The sequence below is a fragment of the Astatotilapia calliptera genome, chromosome 14 (assembly GCF_964374335.1).
Source record: "Astatotilapia calliptera chromosome 14, fAstCal68.1, whole genome shotgun sequence".
Taxonomy (NCBI): Eukaryota; Metazoa; Chordata; class Actinopteri; order Cichliformes; family Cichlidae; genus Astatotilapia; species Astatotilapia calliptera.
In genome coordinates this window covers 40,521,398-40,541,159 of record NC_137435.1, presented here as the reverse complement: position 1 = coordinate 40,541,159, position 19,762 = coordinate 40,521,398, and the positions used below count along the sequence as shown (strand labels likewise).

At 44.8% G+C, this 19,762-nt stretch overlaps 1 protein-coding gene across 1 annotated transcript; it reads right to left on the bottom strand.

Annotated features, from left to right (window-relative positions):
* Nucleotides 1-943: 943 nt before the first annotated feature.
* On the bottom strand, nucleotides 944-19,445 carry LOC113035900 (A disintegrin and metalloproteinase with thrombospondin motifs 8). Its single transcript, XM_026191762.2, has 9 exons — nucleotides 17,477-19,445; nucleotides 15,516-15,755; nucleotides 10,910-11,042; nucleotides 10,625-10,792; nucleotides 9,541-9,830; nucleotides 6,347-6,533; nucleotides 4,148-4,320; nucleotides 3,694-3,869; nucleotides 944-3,084 (listed from the first exon to the last, which is right to left on the bottom strand). The coding sequence occupies exons 1-9, from the start codon at nucleotides 18,191-18,193 to the stop codon at nucleotides 2,340-2,342; spliced, it is 2,829 nt and encodes a 942-aa protein (XP_026047547.2). The 5' UTR covers nucleotides 18,194-19,445; the 3' UTR covers nucleotides 944-2,339.
* Nucleotides 19,446-19,762: the final 317 nt, after the last annotated feature.

Genomic DNA, 19,762 nt, shown 5'->3' with positions numbered 1-19,762 from the left:
AAATGATTAACTAAACAAGATGACGACAACCATCATTATGGATGGACTGTAACATATGAACAGCCCCCAACACTCCTACACAGGAGAAAGATTGAACAGTTATTTTTTGGTCATCATTTGACTGACATTCAAAAGAGTTTCTCGTTATTTCTTTTAAATAGCTTTCATTTCAGACTTTGAATTTCTTCAGCGTGATAAAGCTCTACGGTCTGCTGAAACATTGCATACCAACTGAAAGTCAAACTGAACTGTGGATAACGTGATTATGGTCATGCTGGTATTTTTGAACTATTATGATTTTAACATCAACCAAGCTCAGAATATAGAATAACAGGCGTTAAAACAGGATGTTGTTAAGTGGCTGGGTTCCTCCCTAACCACAGCTACTGAATATATTCTTATATGGCTGTCTTTGAAATATTTGAGCGGAGAAGTTATTCCAGCGTGGGAGGATTTTTACAGAACTTTGGAAAAGGTTTCGGTTTGTAAAACTTGCCTCACCCAACTTTTAAAAGCTACCAGGCACCTAAAAGAATTCCACACATCTGTGGCGAGTTTTAGTGTCGTTCAGCCTAAAAATGAACCCTGGAGTATGGAAGCCCACAAAAAAAAAGGATCCATAACTCGAAATTTCAAGTTATTTTCTCGAAATTTAGACCTATTAACTCGACATTTTGAGAAAATAACTCAAATACTTTTCTCAAAATTTTGAGTTAATAACTTGAAATTTCGAGTTATGGATACTTGTTTTTTTGTTTGTTCTTTTAGTGGCGGAAACGGGCTTCCATACTGGAGATCTTACGTGAAATATTTTGTGAAATTTATGAGTCCTTATCGCTAATGTTCACTCGAAATTTCTATGCGTAGTTAATAATGCCAATATGTTAATATGTTTTTAGTGATGTTTTGTGGAGGGTCACTCACAGTACAAGAGAACAACACATCGACATAAATGTGTTTATTTGACCATTTTATAGACAATTATCTCAAAGACAGCAGCGTCTGCCATGTTACTTACATGTCCAAGGTAAAAACTTTACAAAAATAAATAGCTTAAAAAGGAAGCTGTAATAATAGCATATTCCTTCACTGAAGGGATACAGGCCTAATCCTCCATCTCTTTTATAACATACTGTAAATTAACAACAGGAATGAAGAAATCAAATATACACACATGAGTCTGAAACATCTGCAAACATTTGCATATGATGCATGAACTAAAGGGAAAATGAATAAAATTACTGTTATTTTTTCATATACATGATAGATAATATGCTTATCACTTAACTTAGTAATAACACCTCCAAAATAAAATATTGCAGACTGGTTGTACTGCTGTTGCTCAACTACACTGTGATGCACGTGGACATGGAACAAGGCTACAGTTACGTTACGGGGTCGAGTGGTCTGTCGTTGGGTTGTCCGATCAGAAAGACCAGACATGATCGAGGCTAATACATGTACAAAGTGTGGGAAATGCCTAGCTTTTGATGTTGGCTCCAGCAGCCAGTAAATATAGTGAGAGCTATGGGTTTGGCTCAACAATACTAACTCTCCAGATAAAACCATGACGTCCTCGTCACACGAATTTAACACAAATTACATTAATGTGTGTTTGAAAAGACGAAGCAATCACACACAAGTGCCTCGATCGTACGTCCGTACCTTATTTAAGGGCAAGTGGCTCGATCAAAGCTCTATAGGGGCTTGATTCTGTGGATTACAGCTGGACGAGGTATATTTACACTGTGCTGGTGTCTGACAGCAGGTTTCATTGTTCTAGCCCCACCGAACTGCTGTTAATAGCAGACGGCCTCCAAAAACAATCTTTTAAGCTGGACTAAATCTCTCATTCTGGAGGAAACACACACACTGCACCTTCTCTTAGCAACTATGCATAGCATCACATGTACATCCTGAGGTAGATTTCCATTGTTTCAATAGTGGTTGTCAAATGATGTCAACAGAATGACATAGCAATATTCAGCTAAAAGCCTTTGATGTGATTTGATGCAACCAGTCGATAAGATGGATGGATTATGAGGCAATGGGCCCTGGGATGTAGACGTTTAACCCCCACCCACCACCACTGCCACTACTGCCACTCCTGCGTAACAACAGGACCCTCCAGATTGAAAGGCATAAAACATCTTGCAGGTGAAAAAGAATGGTCATAATTATCATTTCTTTGGTTTTGTGGATCGCTCTGTGTGTGTTTGTAGTCATACTGTCCCTGATCTAATGGACCCCAGCATTATTCTTGGTGCGTCCACCTGTTCAGTAATCCATCCATTGTTCATAAGTGCACTATGACCATGAGTCCGCTGTACTCGTGTTCTTCACAAGCAGTCCTGGTTGAAACATTCCCCAGACACCGGCTCTGGGATCTTTCTTGGATCGCACTGTTCTGCTTCAACAGTCTTGCCAGTGTAGTCTATGCAGAAAATGCTGCGGTGGCGCTCCCCCTGACCACAAGTTCGTGAGCAGGCAGACCAAGGTCCCATCTGCCATATGGGACAGGGCAGATCTGCACAGGGCCTGATGTCTATGGGCTTTAGGTCTTTGTCACACTGACTGGAGAGGAAGCCTTCGTCGTCCATGCATTCAACGTTTCTCCTGGACCACCCGGATCCACAGGTCTTGGAGCACAGAGACCACTCGCCCAGCACCCATTCAGGCACGCCAAACGGACGAATCATATGCAAAGACAGGGACGAGCCCTTCTTCTCCTTGGGTTTGTTCAAAGTCACATCTTTAGGGATGAAAAAAGTATATTTGACCTTGGGAGGGCTACCATCTCCTGCAGTGGCGAGGAGCTGGATGGTGATGGCCTCCTTGAGCTGCCTGAAGCTCTGGATCCTCTCTAGCGTCGTGGAAGAGCCGCTGTACTTCAGTACTGCGCCCAGCACCGGAATGTCCTGCTCAACCGTGGACACGGAGAAGTTACCATTAAGGATGTAACCGCCACTCTCTCTCTTTACAGCCAGGTAGTAGCCATCGTGCTTGATTCCTCGGTGGCTCCGCTGCTTGATGTCAATGTTAGTAGCGCCAGTGGGAACTGTGACAATGTCACTGTATCCATAGCTGATGGAGAAGAAAAAGAACAGATAACAGTTTACTATAGAATATCTTATCTGTGCATTAATTAGAACTTCCAGGTGAAAGGAGATGAACTTGGTTTGAAACAGAAGAAGCGTGAAACTATAATCAACCTACCAACATGTATGAAACTACTAATCTTATCTAAACTATGTTGAGTAGATCAGAAAAAGCATAAATAAAATGAGACAGATAATCAGAATACCACAAATGGCTGGGCCAAACGTTATGAAGGACCTAAATTGATATTTGGGGTGAATAAATTCTTGTGAATGGGCCTCAAGTACAACATAAGCAAGTAGAATTTAAAAAAAGATTTGTATTATAGTGGGCGAAATATGATCTAACAACACAATCAATTAATCTACTAATTAACTACAGTAGAAGGAAAGACATCAATATATTTGTCTAAGCCTTTTAGTGCTTTATCATTTTTATTATCACGTTCAAGTTCAAAGTTTATTCGCCACATGTAGTGGCAGGTCGCCCTGCAGTGGAATGAACCCGCCCCCCAACCTTACACATACAACACAGACATCACATGGGGATACAAGTCGGAGAACGGTTGCATTATCGTTGATCTCATCGGCTTACGTTGCTTTGTTGCTCGAGCCTGTGATCTTTCTACAGGTCAGCCCACTTCCTCCACACACTCCACACTTGTCCACTCTCTTGTTGGATCCTATCACCTGGTCGCAGCCTGCCTTCACACACTGTCCTTGGACACACACAGATGTGGTGTCAGGGCCACAGGGGGTCCCGTCAATCACCTGCAGGGATGGAGCAAGCATCGGTGGGTCACTACACATGTCCCATTCAACTATATTTTGAATACAGTTCAACATCATGTCAGGGTGTTCATCAGTGGATGGAGGTCACGGTCATGATGTTGGAGCTGGTTATGACACTGGCTATGAAGCAGAGCTGGGACTTCAGGAATGAGTGACGCTTTTCTAAAACCACTATTCTGATTTAAAAAACTGAACCAGTGCTTCAGACTACTGGCTTTCCTTTCATTGAGATTTGCTGTCGAGTGACGTTATTGTACCTTGGATTCAAACACCTTGAATTCACTGCTGCCCCGGGCCCTGCAGAACAGCTTGCACCTGTCTCTGGGAGAAACACCAGCGTACTTTGGTATCCACTGTTTCACGTTCCCGTTGTGGTCCAGGTAGTTGGGGCTGCTGTACTTCTCACACTGCTCCTCCCTGAAACTTTTACCTAACATGAAGAAACAATAAATTAAGATACTCTACCAAAACAATATTATTTGTATAATCCGAACACCTGATCAACTGTATGTTTATATTCATTAGAGCAACGCAGAAAAACAGATGAACACCAGCAGAGTCTGGATCAGGCTGGTGGACAACAATTAATTATGTAGCATCAAAACATAAAACCTGATTAGAAAACACTATATGGACAAACGTACTGGGCCAGCTGCACATCGCACCTACAGGAGCTCAGCCATGCTTGAAGCGTGCAGTTTTTGTGGCGATGGAGGATGCTTCACGGCCGAGTTGGGGAGATTTCTACAAGCTTCCTCTTTGCAATATTCACGCTCACAGTGAATCTCATGATATCTAGAAGGGAGGACATTTCATGAACTGACTTGTTGCAGTGGTGCCATCCTGTTACAGCACCACACTGGAATTCAGCGAGCTCTTTACAACGACCCATTCTTCTGCTAATGTTTCTAAAGGCAGGCCACACAGTTCAGTGCGTGACTGTAAAACACTCTGACTCAAAGATTAGGAGGCGTGGCCATATGGTGTGTTTTTGCAGTTCTTTTATTGGTTACAATGATACATTAGTGACTCCTCTGGTCTGCCCTCAGTGAAGATGTTTCATTGGAGTCTTTAGTTTCATGTCTACAACATGAGTCTTAATTTGTAAATTAGTGTCCACACTAGTGTCGCTGACATGTCCCTGCTGCATGGGTGGTCATTTCCGCACTCCCATCCCCCCATCCCTGCTTACAAGATGGCTCAAATCACAGCACCTACATCTGTCTTTTATATGCAGGCTGTGGGTCAGTCTAGAAAATGCTGTTTTTCGATTGAGCGTCCCCCTGTTGCCTCCAGTGCCGTCTCCCTGTCGGCCTGTGATCATCTGAGTGCAAACAGCTGTTCTAGAGTCCGAGCAGATCTGTGCCAGCTGTGCCTCATCACAACAATCAAGCTCTCTACAAATATCCAACTCTGCCACCACCAGCCTGCTGCGTGCTTATGCAACTTCTTATTTTGTTGTTACTCGTTACAGAATCCCGACCCTCGTCTCCTCTCGCCTGCAGCTCCATCTGTAATGTCTGCAGCGTCAGACTTTTAGCTTCCAGCTCGTCACTTGTTTCCATCCCTGTGTTACCCCTGCCCCAACCGAGCTCTGCTGCTCAAGTCGGAATATCACAAGTTTTAATCCAAGCCTGCTCTGCTGTCCCCGCTCATTATCTACAATGAATTGTCTTTTATCTACAACTCTGTAGAGAAAAGACAGTTGAATGTCGCAAAAAGCTGGAACAAGTCAACACTGCAAAACTACAAAGTTGGATCTGCTGACATCAGTGGTCGGTAGATGTCTATAAGCACCTGTTTTGTTCTCCTGCTCATGATTTGCAGTGTGGTCAACAACACTGGCAGCACTTTGGCAGAAAAGAGGTTCTAGATAGAACCAAGCTTAATGTGTTTAAATTACACAGTTTCTTCCAGAGTTTGTGGAGTGGTTTGAACACGAGCTGGTACATAGTTTTTTGTTTTGTTTTTTTCTTCATAAAAATGTCCATCTGTTGCAAAGCTTAATTTTCATTTCTAAAGACACGGTGGAGCCTGGGGAAGAACACAGCACATTTCAGAGCAGGTTTAGAGAGTTTTTCTTAAGGTTGCGATGTAGATCTTGGGCTTTGGCAGAGGCACTCGGGGATCACATCCTGTGGCCTAATGTTCCTGTGGCTTATGGTGAGGGTTGGGTTTGGAAACTGTGGCCAAAACATCATAAGGTGGGGTCAACGTGCGGTGGGGCCAACCCTCGCCCAAATATGCCAACACACCTAACATCTGGCCTGCATAAAGCGGATCTACAGTAGGTCTGTGGCAGCCAGACTCACCCCGGGTCAATGCTGCCAGTCAAGGCCAAATGTAGGACAATGGAAAGTGCAGATGTGGGACAAACATTTGTTGGGAACAAGCGATATAAGAAGCTGTTTCTTTGTTCATTTGAAAGCTGAGAGCTGTATTACGTTGACCCTTACCTTCATTGTTGTCACATGGCTGTATGTTGCAGGACTGGTACTGGACCCTCTGCCCTTCACAGTACTTCCCTCCATTCTGAGGCACTGGGTTAGTGCACTCCCTGTAGGAGAACTCCACCCCACCTCCACACGTCCTAGAGCACTGCTGCCACGGTCCCCACGAGCTCCAGCCGCCGTCCACAACCATCTGCGGTAAAACACACAGGAAAAAAAGAGCAGAGTAGTTGGTTAGTGCTCTGAGCCAAAGGCAATGTCAGCTGTGCAGCCTAAACCACAGTCTGGGCTTCTGGGTTTGAGGCCGCACAGCGTGTTGGCATGCCGCGACTCGAGGCTAAATCTGTGTTGAAGTTCGGCACGCGCCTGCTGTCTGACTCTACCCACATTCCTGCCACATGTGTCACTCACTGCTAGTAGAACCTGCCATGCTCCAAGTTTGTACGTTGAGTGAGTATGTGCGCGTGTGCATGTGTGTTTGCTAGCAAGGTTGTTCTTTCCAGAAGTTTTATAAGTTTGAACCACATCCCAACGGCCAGCATGTCTGGATTCATAAACAGATGTGTATTCAGAACACAAGGAGAAGGTATCAAGGCGACCGACCTTAAATAAGATGCTGAGATGTTCTTTGAGGAAATCTAAAAAGGTATCGTGAAGGATCTGCATTTCAACTCGCCAAAGTCAGACACAGCTCAGTTTATAATGCGTTCTCTGAGCCCTTTAATGTCTGTACTTCAACTTGAAATGGCAGCATTTATGAAAACGAGTCAGGTCTCAGCTAATGCAACACTTTGTACAAACATGCAGAGTTTTGTATTATGGAAGCAGTGAGATTCTCCACCACAGGGAATATTTTGGCCTTGCTGACTCTCATCACTTGTCTGTTGTTAGCGTATTAGCTTTGCTATCTGCTGTCATCTCTCTGCTATCATTGTGGGTTTGAATCCACAGTTTGGGGCGGAGCTTGATGGTTCTTACCATATTTGCGTGGGCTCTCTGTGGGTATTCCAGCTTCCGCCCACACGCCAAAGACATGCAGTTAGTGCATTTATGTTCATTGGAACATCAGATTAAGAATAAACTGTGAGACAACTCGTGCATTATCCACAGCTTATCTAACGCAGCATGAGCAAAACCTCCAAAATGTGCTGAGGATGCCGGCCTCATTAGAGCTTTATGACTACAAACCTGATTACTCTGTTGAAAGGAAGTGACTCATCAGACACTGTGAACATTCTTTGGTGGTGAGCCAGTGAAATAAACAACATCAGCATGCAACATGCAAGAAGATGGGAACAGGGTCCAAAGACTGTAAGGGTTACTGAAAAAACACGTGCTTCAGAAAAAAGCTTGGAAAACCAAGGATTTTGACTAGGCTGGGTTTTAATAATCGATTCATCGATTAAAATGGATTCCGGCTTGGATAACGTGATATCGATTCATTAAATTCCTGAATCGATTTTTTTATATAAATGTATTTTGCCCAAAACGCCAGAATCTCAGGTTAAACCTCACAAAATTTCAACAACCACCAAACAGCTAAAACAGTAAATGAGAGCAGGAGCACAGACTCTGCACAGAGACGTAAACACAAAGCTCGGACCCGCCGACGCATCAGAATCAGTGAGATGTGACTTTCTCACCGACGGCACGGGCACGGTCGGGGCTGAAAGCCGACAGCTCGCTGACTCTGATGTGTCGGCGGGTCGAGCTTTGTGTTCACGCCCTTTTTTCACTGATTCTAAAGCTGTTAGTTTGATGTCTCTCCAAACAATATTGACCGAACCAGCAGCCAAAGAAGATCCAAACTACGCTTCACATAAACATCGTCATGGATTCACTCTGACTTTTACTGTTTTGCTTCCACCAGGATAAAATCTCACTTCATGCACAGCTCTCTCTCTCTCTCTCTCTCTCTCTCTCTCGAACAGTTTCCCGTCTAAAAATCTGTTTTCTTCATTATTCACTTGCTTGTTACGCACAAGTCTGCCGTTGTTTACAGGCTGTCAGCCGCTGTTTTTTTTCTTTTACTTACTTCCGAAAATAAAACCTCATTTCTGCTGTTCAACAGGCTTCTAAACAAATGTAAACTTTTTAAAAGTATACAAAATGCAAAACGCCGTGTCTCTAATAAAACTGCTGTAACATCAGAGGTGATGTTCATATGCTGGTTAATGATTTTCATTTGTTTTTGATCTACTGCAGAATATTTTTATAAAATCCCAGAACAGGAAAATCTCCTTCATGTGTTTCTGTTTTATCTTCAGCTACTTTGACACAAAGGCCTCGCTGTGATGCTCACACCTTTGATAAAGTCTGGAAAGTGTCAGCTTCCTTCTTATAGATACAAAAATATGTAAATGTACAGATCTGAATTATAATATTTCTGACTGTGTGAGGCAAAATTTCCCAGATTCAAATCGAATCGAATCGATTCTAGAAATCAGTGGCGATACCCAGCCCTAATTCTGACCCTCGTGTGAAAATCTTTGGTCTCAAAGCTGCACTGATATTTCTTTTCTTCCAAAAGCAATCGTGACCTTATGTTGTCGCCATGGCCACTACAAGCCTAATCACCTCATGGCCTTACAAGGATGGTGTGGCTCATGTGTTGGGAAACAGCTGAATGAACAAACGTCAGCCTCACTTTTTGTTTTTTACCGACTGACGAGGAAAAAACAAAAATCAGGCTCACTAGCACGGCGGCACAAAGGCAGCAGGTGCACTGATGTGAAACAGGCATGCAGGAGGTGCATTTCTGCACATCTACCTACAAACTGTGTCCCTTTCTTAGTTGTGTGTCACGGTGAACTTATTTCTAAGGCTTCTCCACAGTACTCTGCCAGCATATCTTTCAATGTACACACTGATCATGTGTGAGCACTCAATAAGAGCTGCTAAGTCGGCAAGTTTGGATGCAGTATTTGTGTTGTGAGATAAAATTCCTGCTAGCAATACTTAAAATATTTGACCAATAATACAATAAAAAGGTCAAACTTTAAAATAAAAGAGGTCGTGTGGGAGGGGCACTGACTCAGTAGTGAGAATTACACAGCTGATACCGCGAGCTAATGCTGGTGTTCATAGCTGGTAGCTGAGATACTACCGGTCCCTGTTCATGAAAGCAAAGGATTTTACTGCCATCAAATGTAACTTAGTAAGGTGTCTTTTAAAAAACAGGGAAAAAGACTCGGGCTTACCAGTGGCTTCATCGCCTCATAGACTGGCACGCAGACGCCAAGAAGGCAGCTTCCATTGGCACTGCAGGGGGTGCCATCAGCCCAGGGCAGGCTCTTCTTGGTAGAGCATTCCAGCGTCCCCTCCTCCTGACACCACAGCTGGCTGCAGATATCGCTGTCGGAGGTGTTGGGGCAGTGGACGAACTCCTCTCCAAAAATCTGCTGGCACTGCTGGTCCACGCTGTACTTGGAGCCTGGCAGCTCCTTTGGTAGAGGCATGGCGCTCTCTGGGACATCGAGCAGGCAGTCCCCTGTGGTTACAGCACAAAACAAGTCCGTATGAGGCCGATTATATCGGGGTTTGTGGAGACTGTGGTTCTCGCGGCACAGTGACAATCGTAAATATGCTGCGTGTGGCATGACAACAGTGGGAAAGTATTCAGTGCAAGCTGTGTCCTGACTATAAAACGGAATAATTTCACTTTAACTGATGTAGTGCATGTTTATAGGCAGCCTAATGCTCTGAATCTGGACGTCTGACAGGTAATCCAAATCTGATTGTTTTCCATTATTCCTCTAATGATCTTTATTGCATTCAATAAGCTTTTGTCTGGAGCTGTCAATGACATCTGCGGTTCGGAATGAACATTCTCAGCCACATGAGTTTTTGTTGGAAACATTTTCCAACTGATAAAGAACATATTTTGCTGACACCAGCTGTTGCTTTTGGCCGAGGAGGTGGGGAACAGGAAGAAGTCCATATTATGACTCAGTGGAAAAGAAGGTTCACTGACAGATCTAGCAAGGATACAAACAATACAAGATGCACAACAAGGCAGGGGGAGAGGGAGCAACAGAGGTAAGGCAAAAGAAAGAGAGCAGGATGTGGAAACCTCGGGCGAAATAAATTGAGCGTCCAACCCGTAATTTAAGGGGAGCGGCACGTTTAAGCAGGAAAGCCTCGGTTCACGAGAGGATGAGAGGAAGCGTATGTTTTATACATCTCTGAGTCAGCCCTAATAACAGAGTCACAGCGTGGCAGGCAGCCACACTGGCACAAGACATTAATGTCTGCTGTAGAGCAACAAGCTGCAGTGTGCCTCACCGTGCCCGTTGTCAAAGAATTCGGTAACGTAGAGCGCGCTGCAGGGCGACCAAGGCATGGTTTTGTTGAGGCTGACGAACACAGGCGCCATCAGGTGATGACCTCCCAAATCCCCAAAGAGTCTCTCACACGTCTTGGAGTCATCATGAGGCATGCTCAACACATGACCTGCAGGAGGTGACAGTTTTTGAAGGTGCTTGAGTGTTTAGGAATGACTGAAAACTCGATCTAAGAAGCTTTTCCATAAAGCCGAGGATCGCGTCAGCCCCCCCAATGCGACCTCACCGAGCTCGTGTGCAGCTGTGAAGGCAGCTTGCAGGCCGTTGTCCTCGATAACCGAGCAGCTTCTCTTGGGATCGCACATCGTCCCGACATCGGCCACGCCCAGCGTGTCGCAGCTCTTCTGACCGCAGATGTTCTGGAACACAAACACAGAACAAAAATGTCAGATTTGAATAAACTGAAAAGAAGAGCTACTTTGTTTCTCCACAATTACATGTTCGTAGTTTCACTTTGGTGGCTTCTCCTTCTGGGCTTTTCAAATACAGGAGGGGAACGGGTTCTCCAGATAAAGCTGGAATTCAGTGAAGCTCCATAAACTTCAAACTCCAGCAGGAAGAAAGAATAAAAAGGACGCTCGGTGCCACTCCGGTTTCTGCTGCAACGTTCAGAATTTGATGTAAACAACATGGAAGAATGGATCCGTCCTGCCTTGTGTTAGCAGTTTGTCCTATTACATCACCGGACCGGTGAGCATTAATGACCTGGGTATTTTTCTGACCACGTGCAGCCCTTTATGTGCACGTCTTCTGATGACGGCACACCACAAAGCTTCAGTTATATCAAACTGCTTTGTTGAACACAACAATGAGTTCACTGTACCTTTGGCATGTTCTCGAATCGCAGACTCACATCACGGAAGTGTAGCAGACAAACCTGCAGCTAATGTGTGATGTTATTGTGTCAGTAACAACAAAATCGCTGAGGAATGTTTCCAGGAACGTTTCGTGTTTGTGCCACGAAGAATTAAAACAGACAAAAAGGGTCCAAATTCAAACAAAGTGTCCCGTGAGCACAGTTGCCTTTCGTTTCTAGGTCAGCTGTTTGGTCACTTTAAACTTTCCGTTCTACTTTGAACCAACTTTTTCGTTTTTGCTAAATTGCTTATTTATTCTAGTCTGTTTATAATTAATCACTGGTTCAACTTTTCATCAGTGGCTGCTTGTTACAATATTCGGTTTTTAGAATGAGCCTCTGGAGAGTGAAGCTAGCACAATCAGTCCTCTTACAGTAAAGGTATGTACAGAGATCTCTATATAATGTGCATTATGCCAAAGTAAACGAAGCAGCAATTTTAAGATTGTTACAAAGCGTGAGTGTGACGTGGAGCTGGGAACCGAGTTTCGTCCTCTGTGCAGTAAAAAGCCTGATTGTGTTGACCTGCTCGGACTCTGACTAGTTTTCATGCACACTCAGTAGCAGCCTGAGGTGTTACAACCACCTCCTGTGTGGATATAGTTTGGTGGCTAGCTGCATATTAACTCAGCGAGTGCAGCTTTGCATAAAGTTGGAGCGCTATGTACAGTATGTGACAAGAACCAGTATACACTGGAGGGAAGTGGCAGTGGCCAGCAAAGGTAATGGGACAGCTGCACTGCTGCTAAAACTGCGTTTCACTCAAACTAAATTGAAAGATTCAAACTGAAACAGGCAACGTCCGAATATTTTATACATCCCAAATATTTGCGTGATAGCTTGTGGATATATGGCACTGCAGGCTGGACTGTTAAAGACTTAAAGCCATTATTCTGTCAAATACAGTAAATATATTAGCAACCCTTGATGACTGTTATATAACCTTCACCATCTATTAAAACAAGCAAAAGCATGTTACTCAGTGTTTCCATCATTAAGCAAAAGCAAATAAATATCCGCAGCTGTGGGAGAAGTGACCGTGTGTTATATCAGACATCTTTCCTTATTTCTGTGTAGCATGGACAGATGCATCCACGGCCTCGCCTTCTCTAAAAAACACGAGGCAGGACCTTCTGTGATTGGAAAGACATCTGGACTTGGAAACAGGGACTGAGTGCAGCTCAGTCTGTGTTTGCTCACCTTATTCCACAACAGCAAACCATGCCTTTCATGCAGATGCAAGACTCGACGTATGGGTCAGAGCTCAAACCGCAATGTTGTACAAACACACACGCGGTGAGACCGCAAAGATGCACGAGTGACATGTTTCCAATGCATGCAACCCGCCGCGAGCTTTGCGTTTTACGCAGCGTCAGTCTTCTCTTTTGACTGCGGCTTGCACAGCACGCATTTGCAACCCCGAGCAGGCCACATACTAAAGCTCGACCGTTTGTAGGGGCACTAAAGTTAGCTCATCCACGAGGAGCCTTCTGTCCTCTGCATTTCAAAGCGTATTTCTGCGGAAATGGAAAAACAAACAGAAACCCGGGTTGGCGTGAATGATGGTTTCCCCCAGAGAAATGCCGCTTCAACAATCCAGCACAAGACAGCACAAAGCCATATGTTCTCTCCATTATTTCTCAGAGCCGGGGTCAGATTTACACGCTAACGTCATTCTGTAGGCGGATAAATGCCAAGCCTGTCATCAAATCGAGCCGCAAACCAGGGCACTTAGCTATAAAAATGTAATAATAGAGAAGTTCCTCGCCTAATGTATTGTCTGCTAACACCTTGTCAACACGCACATACCAGATGGAAGAAGGCAGCCAAATGCAGCAGAACAAGCCAATCGCAACTCAAACCCCGAGGACTTGTGAACTTATTTCCTGTCGAAGCATCCATAAAGAACAGTTTGTTTGCTTTGCTTTGACATTTCCCCAGCTTGGAAAAGATTATTCCATCTCTGCAGTCTGGTTTCAGCATCTTTAATTGACAGCTCGAAAGTTTTTCTTTTCTATGGGTTGTTAAAAAAATAACGCATGACAACGGTTGGTTTAAAGCGAGGCGCTGTTTCAGCTGGGAGACCTCCAAGTGTCACTACAGCTGCTCTAAAGCGCACCTGTGCCACTGTGTGGCACTTTGGCTTAGATAATTGCTGGGCGGTTGGCTTTGCTGCCTGTGAAACCGCGTTATGCTCCCACAGCTGGCGGGGCACTGAATTCCACCAGAGATTATTTTCGGACTCATTCTTGCTGGTTGTCTTCTGAACGGGAAACTAAATCTGCCAGAACGTGATGGTGAGAGGACCGTCCATCCTCCGTGAAGCACGGCAAAACCGCACTTTGAAGAAAAAGCTTGACTGCTGTAACCTATCGTGGTGACTGACTCTGTGTCAAGGTGTTTTTTACTAGCACGCACACACACACACACTGCATGAACTGCTAAACACGTCCAGCTGAGGGCACACAACCTACTTTGTATCACACACGTGTTACTTCAGAGGATCCTAACATTAAACATGATGAACGTTTCAAATAGTAACAAATAATCCGTGTGAGGTCAAATCTGACTTTCTTACTTCAAACTATTTTTTTTCTACTTTTGGATCTGTATGATGTCACTGTGAGCAGAGATCCCTAATACACTCATCTCTGTTACCATCTGTTGCTGTGAGTGTACAAGCCCCACCCACTTGGTGGGTTTTATTTATGAAGAGCAGCCAATCAGAAGAAACTTGGCTTAAAAGGAGGGAGAGGGTCGCTGGGATGGCTGCCATAAACTTGTAGTTCATTTAGTCGGTGAAAAAGCGTCGCACAGAGTCCCATTACGACGTAAAGAACTGCTTTAATAATATAATGTAGCTGTAATAAATCCCCTTTAAAAGCATTAGCCTTAGCTCTGTTTTAGAGAATCATACATTAATTCTCCTTCTTTAACTTCCTTTATTGCTTTGGTTGCTAGCAGGTGGCACACATTGAGTTTATGTGAACATGAGAATCCACCTTCAGCAGTGAGAGAAATACATGTACCTTTTACAGGACACACAGGGATTTGTTCAATAAAACATTAAAAAAATAGAATTTATTTGTTAGCATTTACATTTTGGGCAGCACGGTGGTTAGCACTGTTGCCGCACAGCAAGAAGGTCCTGAGTTCAATTCCACCATCAGGCCGGGGTCTTTCTGTGTGGAGTTTGCATGTTCTCCCCGTGTTTGCGTGGGTTCCCTCCGGGTACTCCGGCTTCCTCCCACCGTCCAAAGACATGCAGCTTGTGGGGATAGGTTAATTGGATAATCCAAATTGCCACTAGGTGTGAATGTGAGTGCGAATGAGAGTGTGAATGGTTGTCTGTCCCTGTGTGTTGGCCCTGCGACAGACTGGCGACCTGTCCAGGGTGTACCCCGCCTCTCGCCCTATGACAGCTGGGATAGGCTCCAGCGCGACCCTGAAAAGGATCAGCGGAAGCGAATGGATGGATGGCATTTACATTTTTGCTTCATGACTAAATCACTTCCCATTGTTAAACCTTTCAATGAAACCTGAAATACTCCGGTGTTCCTCAAGGATCAGTTCTCAGGCCACTGCCGTTTGCAAATTATGACTTAATGAACACTTCACAGTAACTCTTAATTTTGCCTGTAGGTTTTAATTGTGTCTCAGTTACTAAATGGCTGAGTACTCGTTTGCACAGTCCAGATGTCGTCGCGCGATCTTAGAATTTCAATTGCACGATATTAAACAATGCCTTTATTCAGGGATAATGATGGCATTTCTCTGAACTTGTGCAGTTAAAAGCTATAAATAGTGTAGTTAATGACTTCTTGTTAAGATGTTCATCTTGTTTAAAAGATAAATGTTTAAAGCCTTATTTGCAGATGATGCTGTGTTTTATTTCAAAGACCTAAACAGCTTCAAATAAAACAAAAAATGAGAAAAATAACAAAATCAGATGTATGCTCGTCTGCTGGTTCCTCACCTCTCTAGTGAACAGCATGGCAGTGTCGTAGTGCTCGGGATGCCTCTGGCTTGGTGGATTGAAGCGCTGCTGCCAGGAGCAGAAGTTCCTCAGAGCCACACCTCCATTGCTGGAGACCTCCGGTCCAATTTCCTCATCTTCCACCATCAGCATCTCCACCACCACCATGTTCACAGAGTTCTTTATGCTGGGGTGCTTATAAAGCTGGGCGGCCATGGACATGAGGGTGAGGATGTAGTGCTGTGGAGGAGAGGATATTTATGATTCAGCCTACAGATGTGTTTGGAGCCAGGCTGGCTGTCCCTCACAAGTGTGGGATTATAATAAACATACACGTGATGGTAATGAGAATTTTTTTATGAAATCTTGACAAGAAAGCGTGTGCGTGTGTGCGGTATATTACTCCAGGAGACTTTAATGATGTTTTGTGTCTGCGGGACAAGCTTCATTATAAAATTTTGAACAGATTGCAAACACATTTTTGCCTTTTCTTACTTACTAGATGTGCATGTGTAATCGTGTAGAGGGGCCAGTGTGTTGGTTAGCTCGGCTCTAACGTGCCGAGCCTCGTTTGATGCCTTCAAATGGAAAAGAGACTTTTTCCAAATGCAGTAATTGCACAAAAATAAAAGCATAAACACTATGAAGTACTACTCACTGAGCACATGTGTGTTCTACAATGGAAATTAAACTGGCTGATATGTGGAGCTGTCCTGGACTGTATGTTACTGCTGCAGCAAACAAAGAAAAGGAACGGATGCCAACATCATACAAGATGGCCAGAGCTGTAGGCAGACAAACCGACCCCCTGCTCTCTCTGTCCTGGTCGTTGTGCCCTTTGGGCAAGACACTTTACCCTACCGGTGTTGGCCAGAGGGGCCGATGGCGCAATATGGCTACAACTGTAGCTGCCTCCACCAGTGTGTGAATGAATAGTGGAATTGTAAAGTGCTTTGCCTGGAATTATTATTATCATTAAAGGAGACGCGTCAGGGATTTCCACTGAGCTGCTGTGTCACCGTGTTTCAGAGCTGCCAAATCACAGACAGTGTGAGCGGCTTTGCCGTGATGTGTATTCTCAGTGAAATCATTTTTTCTAGGGTGGGTTGATAGTCCCACATTGAAAGTTTTTCCACATGTGCTGTGAGCACACCCACGGAACCACATGTTGATTTTTGCCTGCGGAAACCAAATCACTGAAACGGCCCCTATTTGTAGAAAACTGCATAGAAATAAAGGAATGTGTGATTTGGGATGGAAAATCCACTGTGAGCCAAGTTTATCAGTGCAACCTTTCTCCTCACCTTGTGTCTGGTTGCCTGGGGAATACTATGGAGACTTTGGCAGCTGAGGAGTGACTTAAACACAAACAGATTAGAATTTGGCTGGTGCGGACTTTGGCACAGTCCTACTTATTACTGGTTCAGCTTTGTTTGGAACCAGGACTGATTTTAGATTGGAAGGAGGACGTAATAAACATTTAGTGCACTTTAAACACTGAAGGTTTTATGCGGGAGAGAAGGGCTGATTTAAAGAATCACGGAGTAAAGACAGAATGGAAAAGCGCTGTGAGTCTTCCTGGTGATGCTGAGGCTTTGCTGCCAAATGGTGACCTAGTCCCTAGGAATGTGCTCTAGCATTTCTTGCATTTCTTTGGCCTGACATCTTTCTGTGAAAAACAGGGAGCTCATCGATTTCCGCCCAAGGTCCCTCACTGACAAAACATGTTTTATGCAGCCGGAGAGAAAAACATATGCCTGCCTTTATATTTTCGAGTGTGTGAATCCTGACTTTGCAGACAGGATGGGAAAATAAAAAGGGGGGGGGGGGGGGGTAATGGAATGACGTCTACAACAGCGGCCTGTTTATGGAAGAGTCTAAGCCAAGAAATTAAAGAAAGCTTTGTTTGGGCGCCGAGTAAGTGTGTGCGTGCAGGAAAGAATGAGTTCATGGCGTCTGACCTTTATTTCATCTCCATAGAAGTGGGTCATGGTTGAGTCTGCTACCACCAGGGTCTCTATGAACCGTGGCGCGGAGACAAAGCGTCTCCGGCGTGGTTCCCTCCTTGCGTCACCGTCGCCGTGCGTAAAACTTTCCCCATTGTGCTGCTCCACGGCCGCGTGATCAGACGGGAGGGAAACACCGTTGCTGTCGTTGAATGTTCTCCTCCTGATGACGTGCGGCTCCTCGGCAGAGGCTGGCCCCGGGCCGCCGTGGAGTTTGGGCTCAATCAAATACTCTTTGCCCTCCGTTACAAAGGAGCCAAAGATGCCCGAGCACAGACTGACAGCCACGAGTGAGTTCTGATCTTGATCCACGTTCCCGGAGTAAAAGCAGCTCCTCAGGTGGCCCTCGCTCTCCTCTGACCTGTTCATAAGCTTCTGGGGGACGGCTCGGGCACCTGGAGCGCTGCGTAAAGTTTCAGCGTCTCTGGCTTTGACGCGCTGGATGGTGAAGGAAGGCGCGATGAAGCTGGTGTCCGGGACGAGGTTTAGAGTAAAGTCTTTGCCAAACGCACTGAGGACAAACCTCGGCTGCTCCTCGCTTCTCTTCCAGAAGCGCCCGCTGGTTCTTGCGTTTATCCGAACAGGTACAACATCCTCTGATTCAAACGAAGAGGCAAGTGTCGCGTTGACTACGCACAGGAGCGAAAAGAGCAAACACGCAGTGGCACACATCGTCTGCAGACAGAAACGCGCTGAAGAGTGGATCAAAAATAAAGACTCTAACAAAGATGATGTCCTTTCTCTTCTGCAGTCGCAATAACGTCTCTACTGAAATGAAAGTGAGCTCCCAGTCCCACTCAGCTTCGACCAGCTATCATTCCCTGTTCTGCCGCTCACCAGCACCGCTGCAGTCTGGACATATCGGGGGTATTTATACTTTCCCTTCTTCTCTGGACACGAGGGGGCTTATTTTTGATATCCTCCGTTGCTGGAAATTCTCCTCCCACTCACACTTCATGAGAAACTCGAGGATAAAACGGGTCCAATAAGAATGGGCCGACACTCCCCCCTTCTGAAACAGCTTGACAACCGCGCTCCTATTATTAACCCAGCGTGCTGTATGGCAGCGACAGGACATCTATACTACGCATAGCTGGGAGTCCGCTACGCGAGTTATTTCGGAGGTGTGTGAGTGGCAGGCCCCCACAGGGCCCGGAGCCCCCCACCCCGCCCCTCTCCAAATCCGGCCTGCTTCATCCTCCGCACAAAAGAGCAAGACGAAGAAAGGCGCCGAGTTTTCTTGGAACTGACCCCGAACACTGGGAAACGTCTAATCGCGTTAGTGATGATTTTGGATGAACGTTATTCTTCTCATATCTCCAATATGTGACGTTTGAAGAAGCTTCTTTTTAAATACTAAAATAAAGCAAGATTTTACACACAGTGAATAAAAAACTGCATTTGAACTGAATGTTAAACTCATCAAATAATCAAAAACAAATGCCAAAAAATTCCTGCACCCCAAACAGATGTACAGATCACGACATGTACCAGCAGATGGCGCCAAAGCACAAGGACCGAGCGTTTGTGCTCACTCTTCGTTAGACACTAGGTGTCGCTGTTTGCCCAAAAATCAAGTTTCTGTTTTCACTTGTTCCCCGTTTTCTTTAGTAGAAGCTGGAGACGTGTGGTACTCTGTAATGTTGACCATTCAATAATATTAGAGTCGTTACTGTCATGATGGCCTCCTCAGTGGCAACACTTGATTCTAGGAGGGTTTTGGTCTTGTTCCCAAATCAATCGATCTCTGTTAGATACGTTTTTCATCCTTTTTTGCTGGAGCCCATCCTCCCTACCCCCAACTTTGTACATTCACTGCTGTACTTTATTAAATTACAGATTTAATGCCCTTGTACTGATCCAGCAGTGCTGAAGTCACTCAAATCACCTCCAGCTGCAACATTAAAGTGACATACACGTTATTACCTAATCCAATGATATCATGTAAATGATTCTGCTTGATGTTTTGATGAGATTGAAATTCATGACCAACGTTTATCAGTGTATCTATTTCTGATCAAGTGATGCTCTGTGTGCTCTTCTGAAACATGTCTGATTCAGAGTTGTCTGAGCAGACTGCGTGGTGATGATGCTCATGTCGCTCATGCTGTACGGCAACAATAATATTTGGAGAGCTACAAGTGGCTGCGCTCTGCAGCACAAAGCGCGCAGCCTGGCCAATGAGCTCCGTCCTGCACACGCACTCAGATTTCTGTTTGACAGCGATGCTCGAGTTTAGCG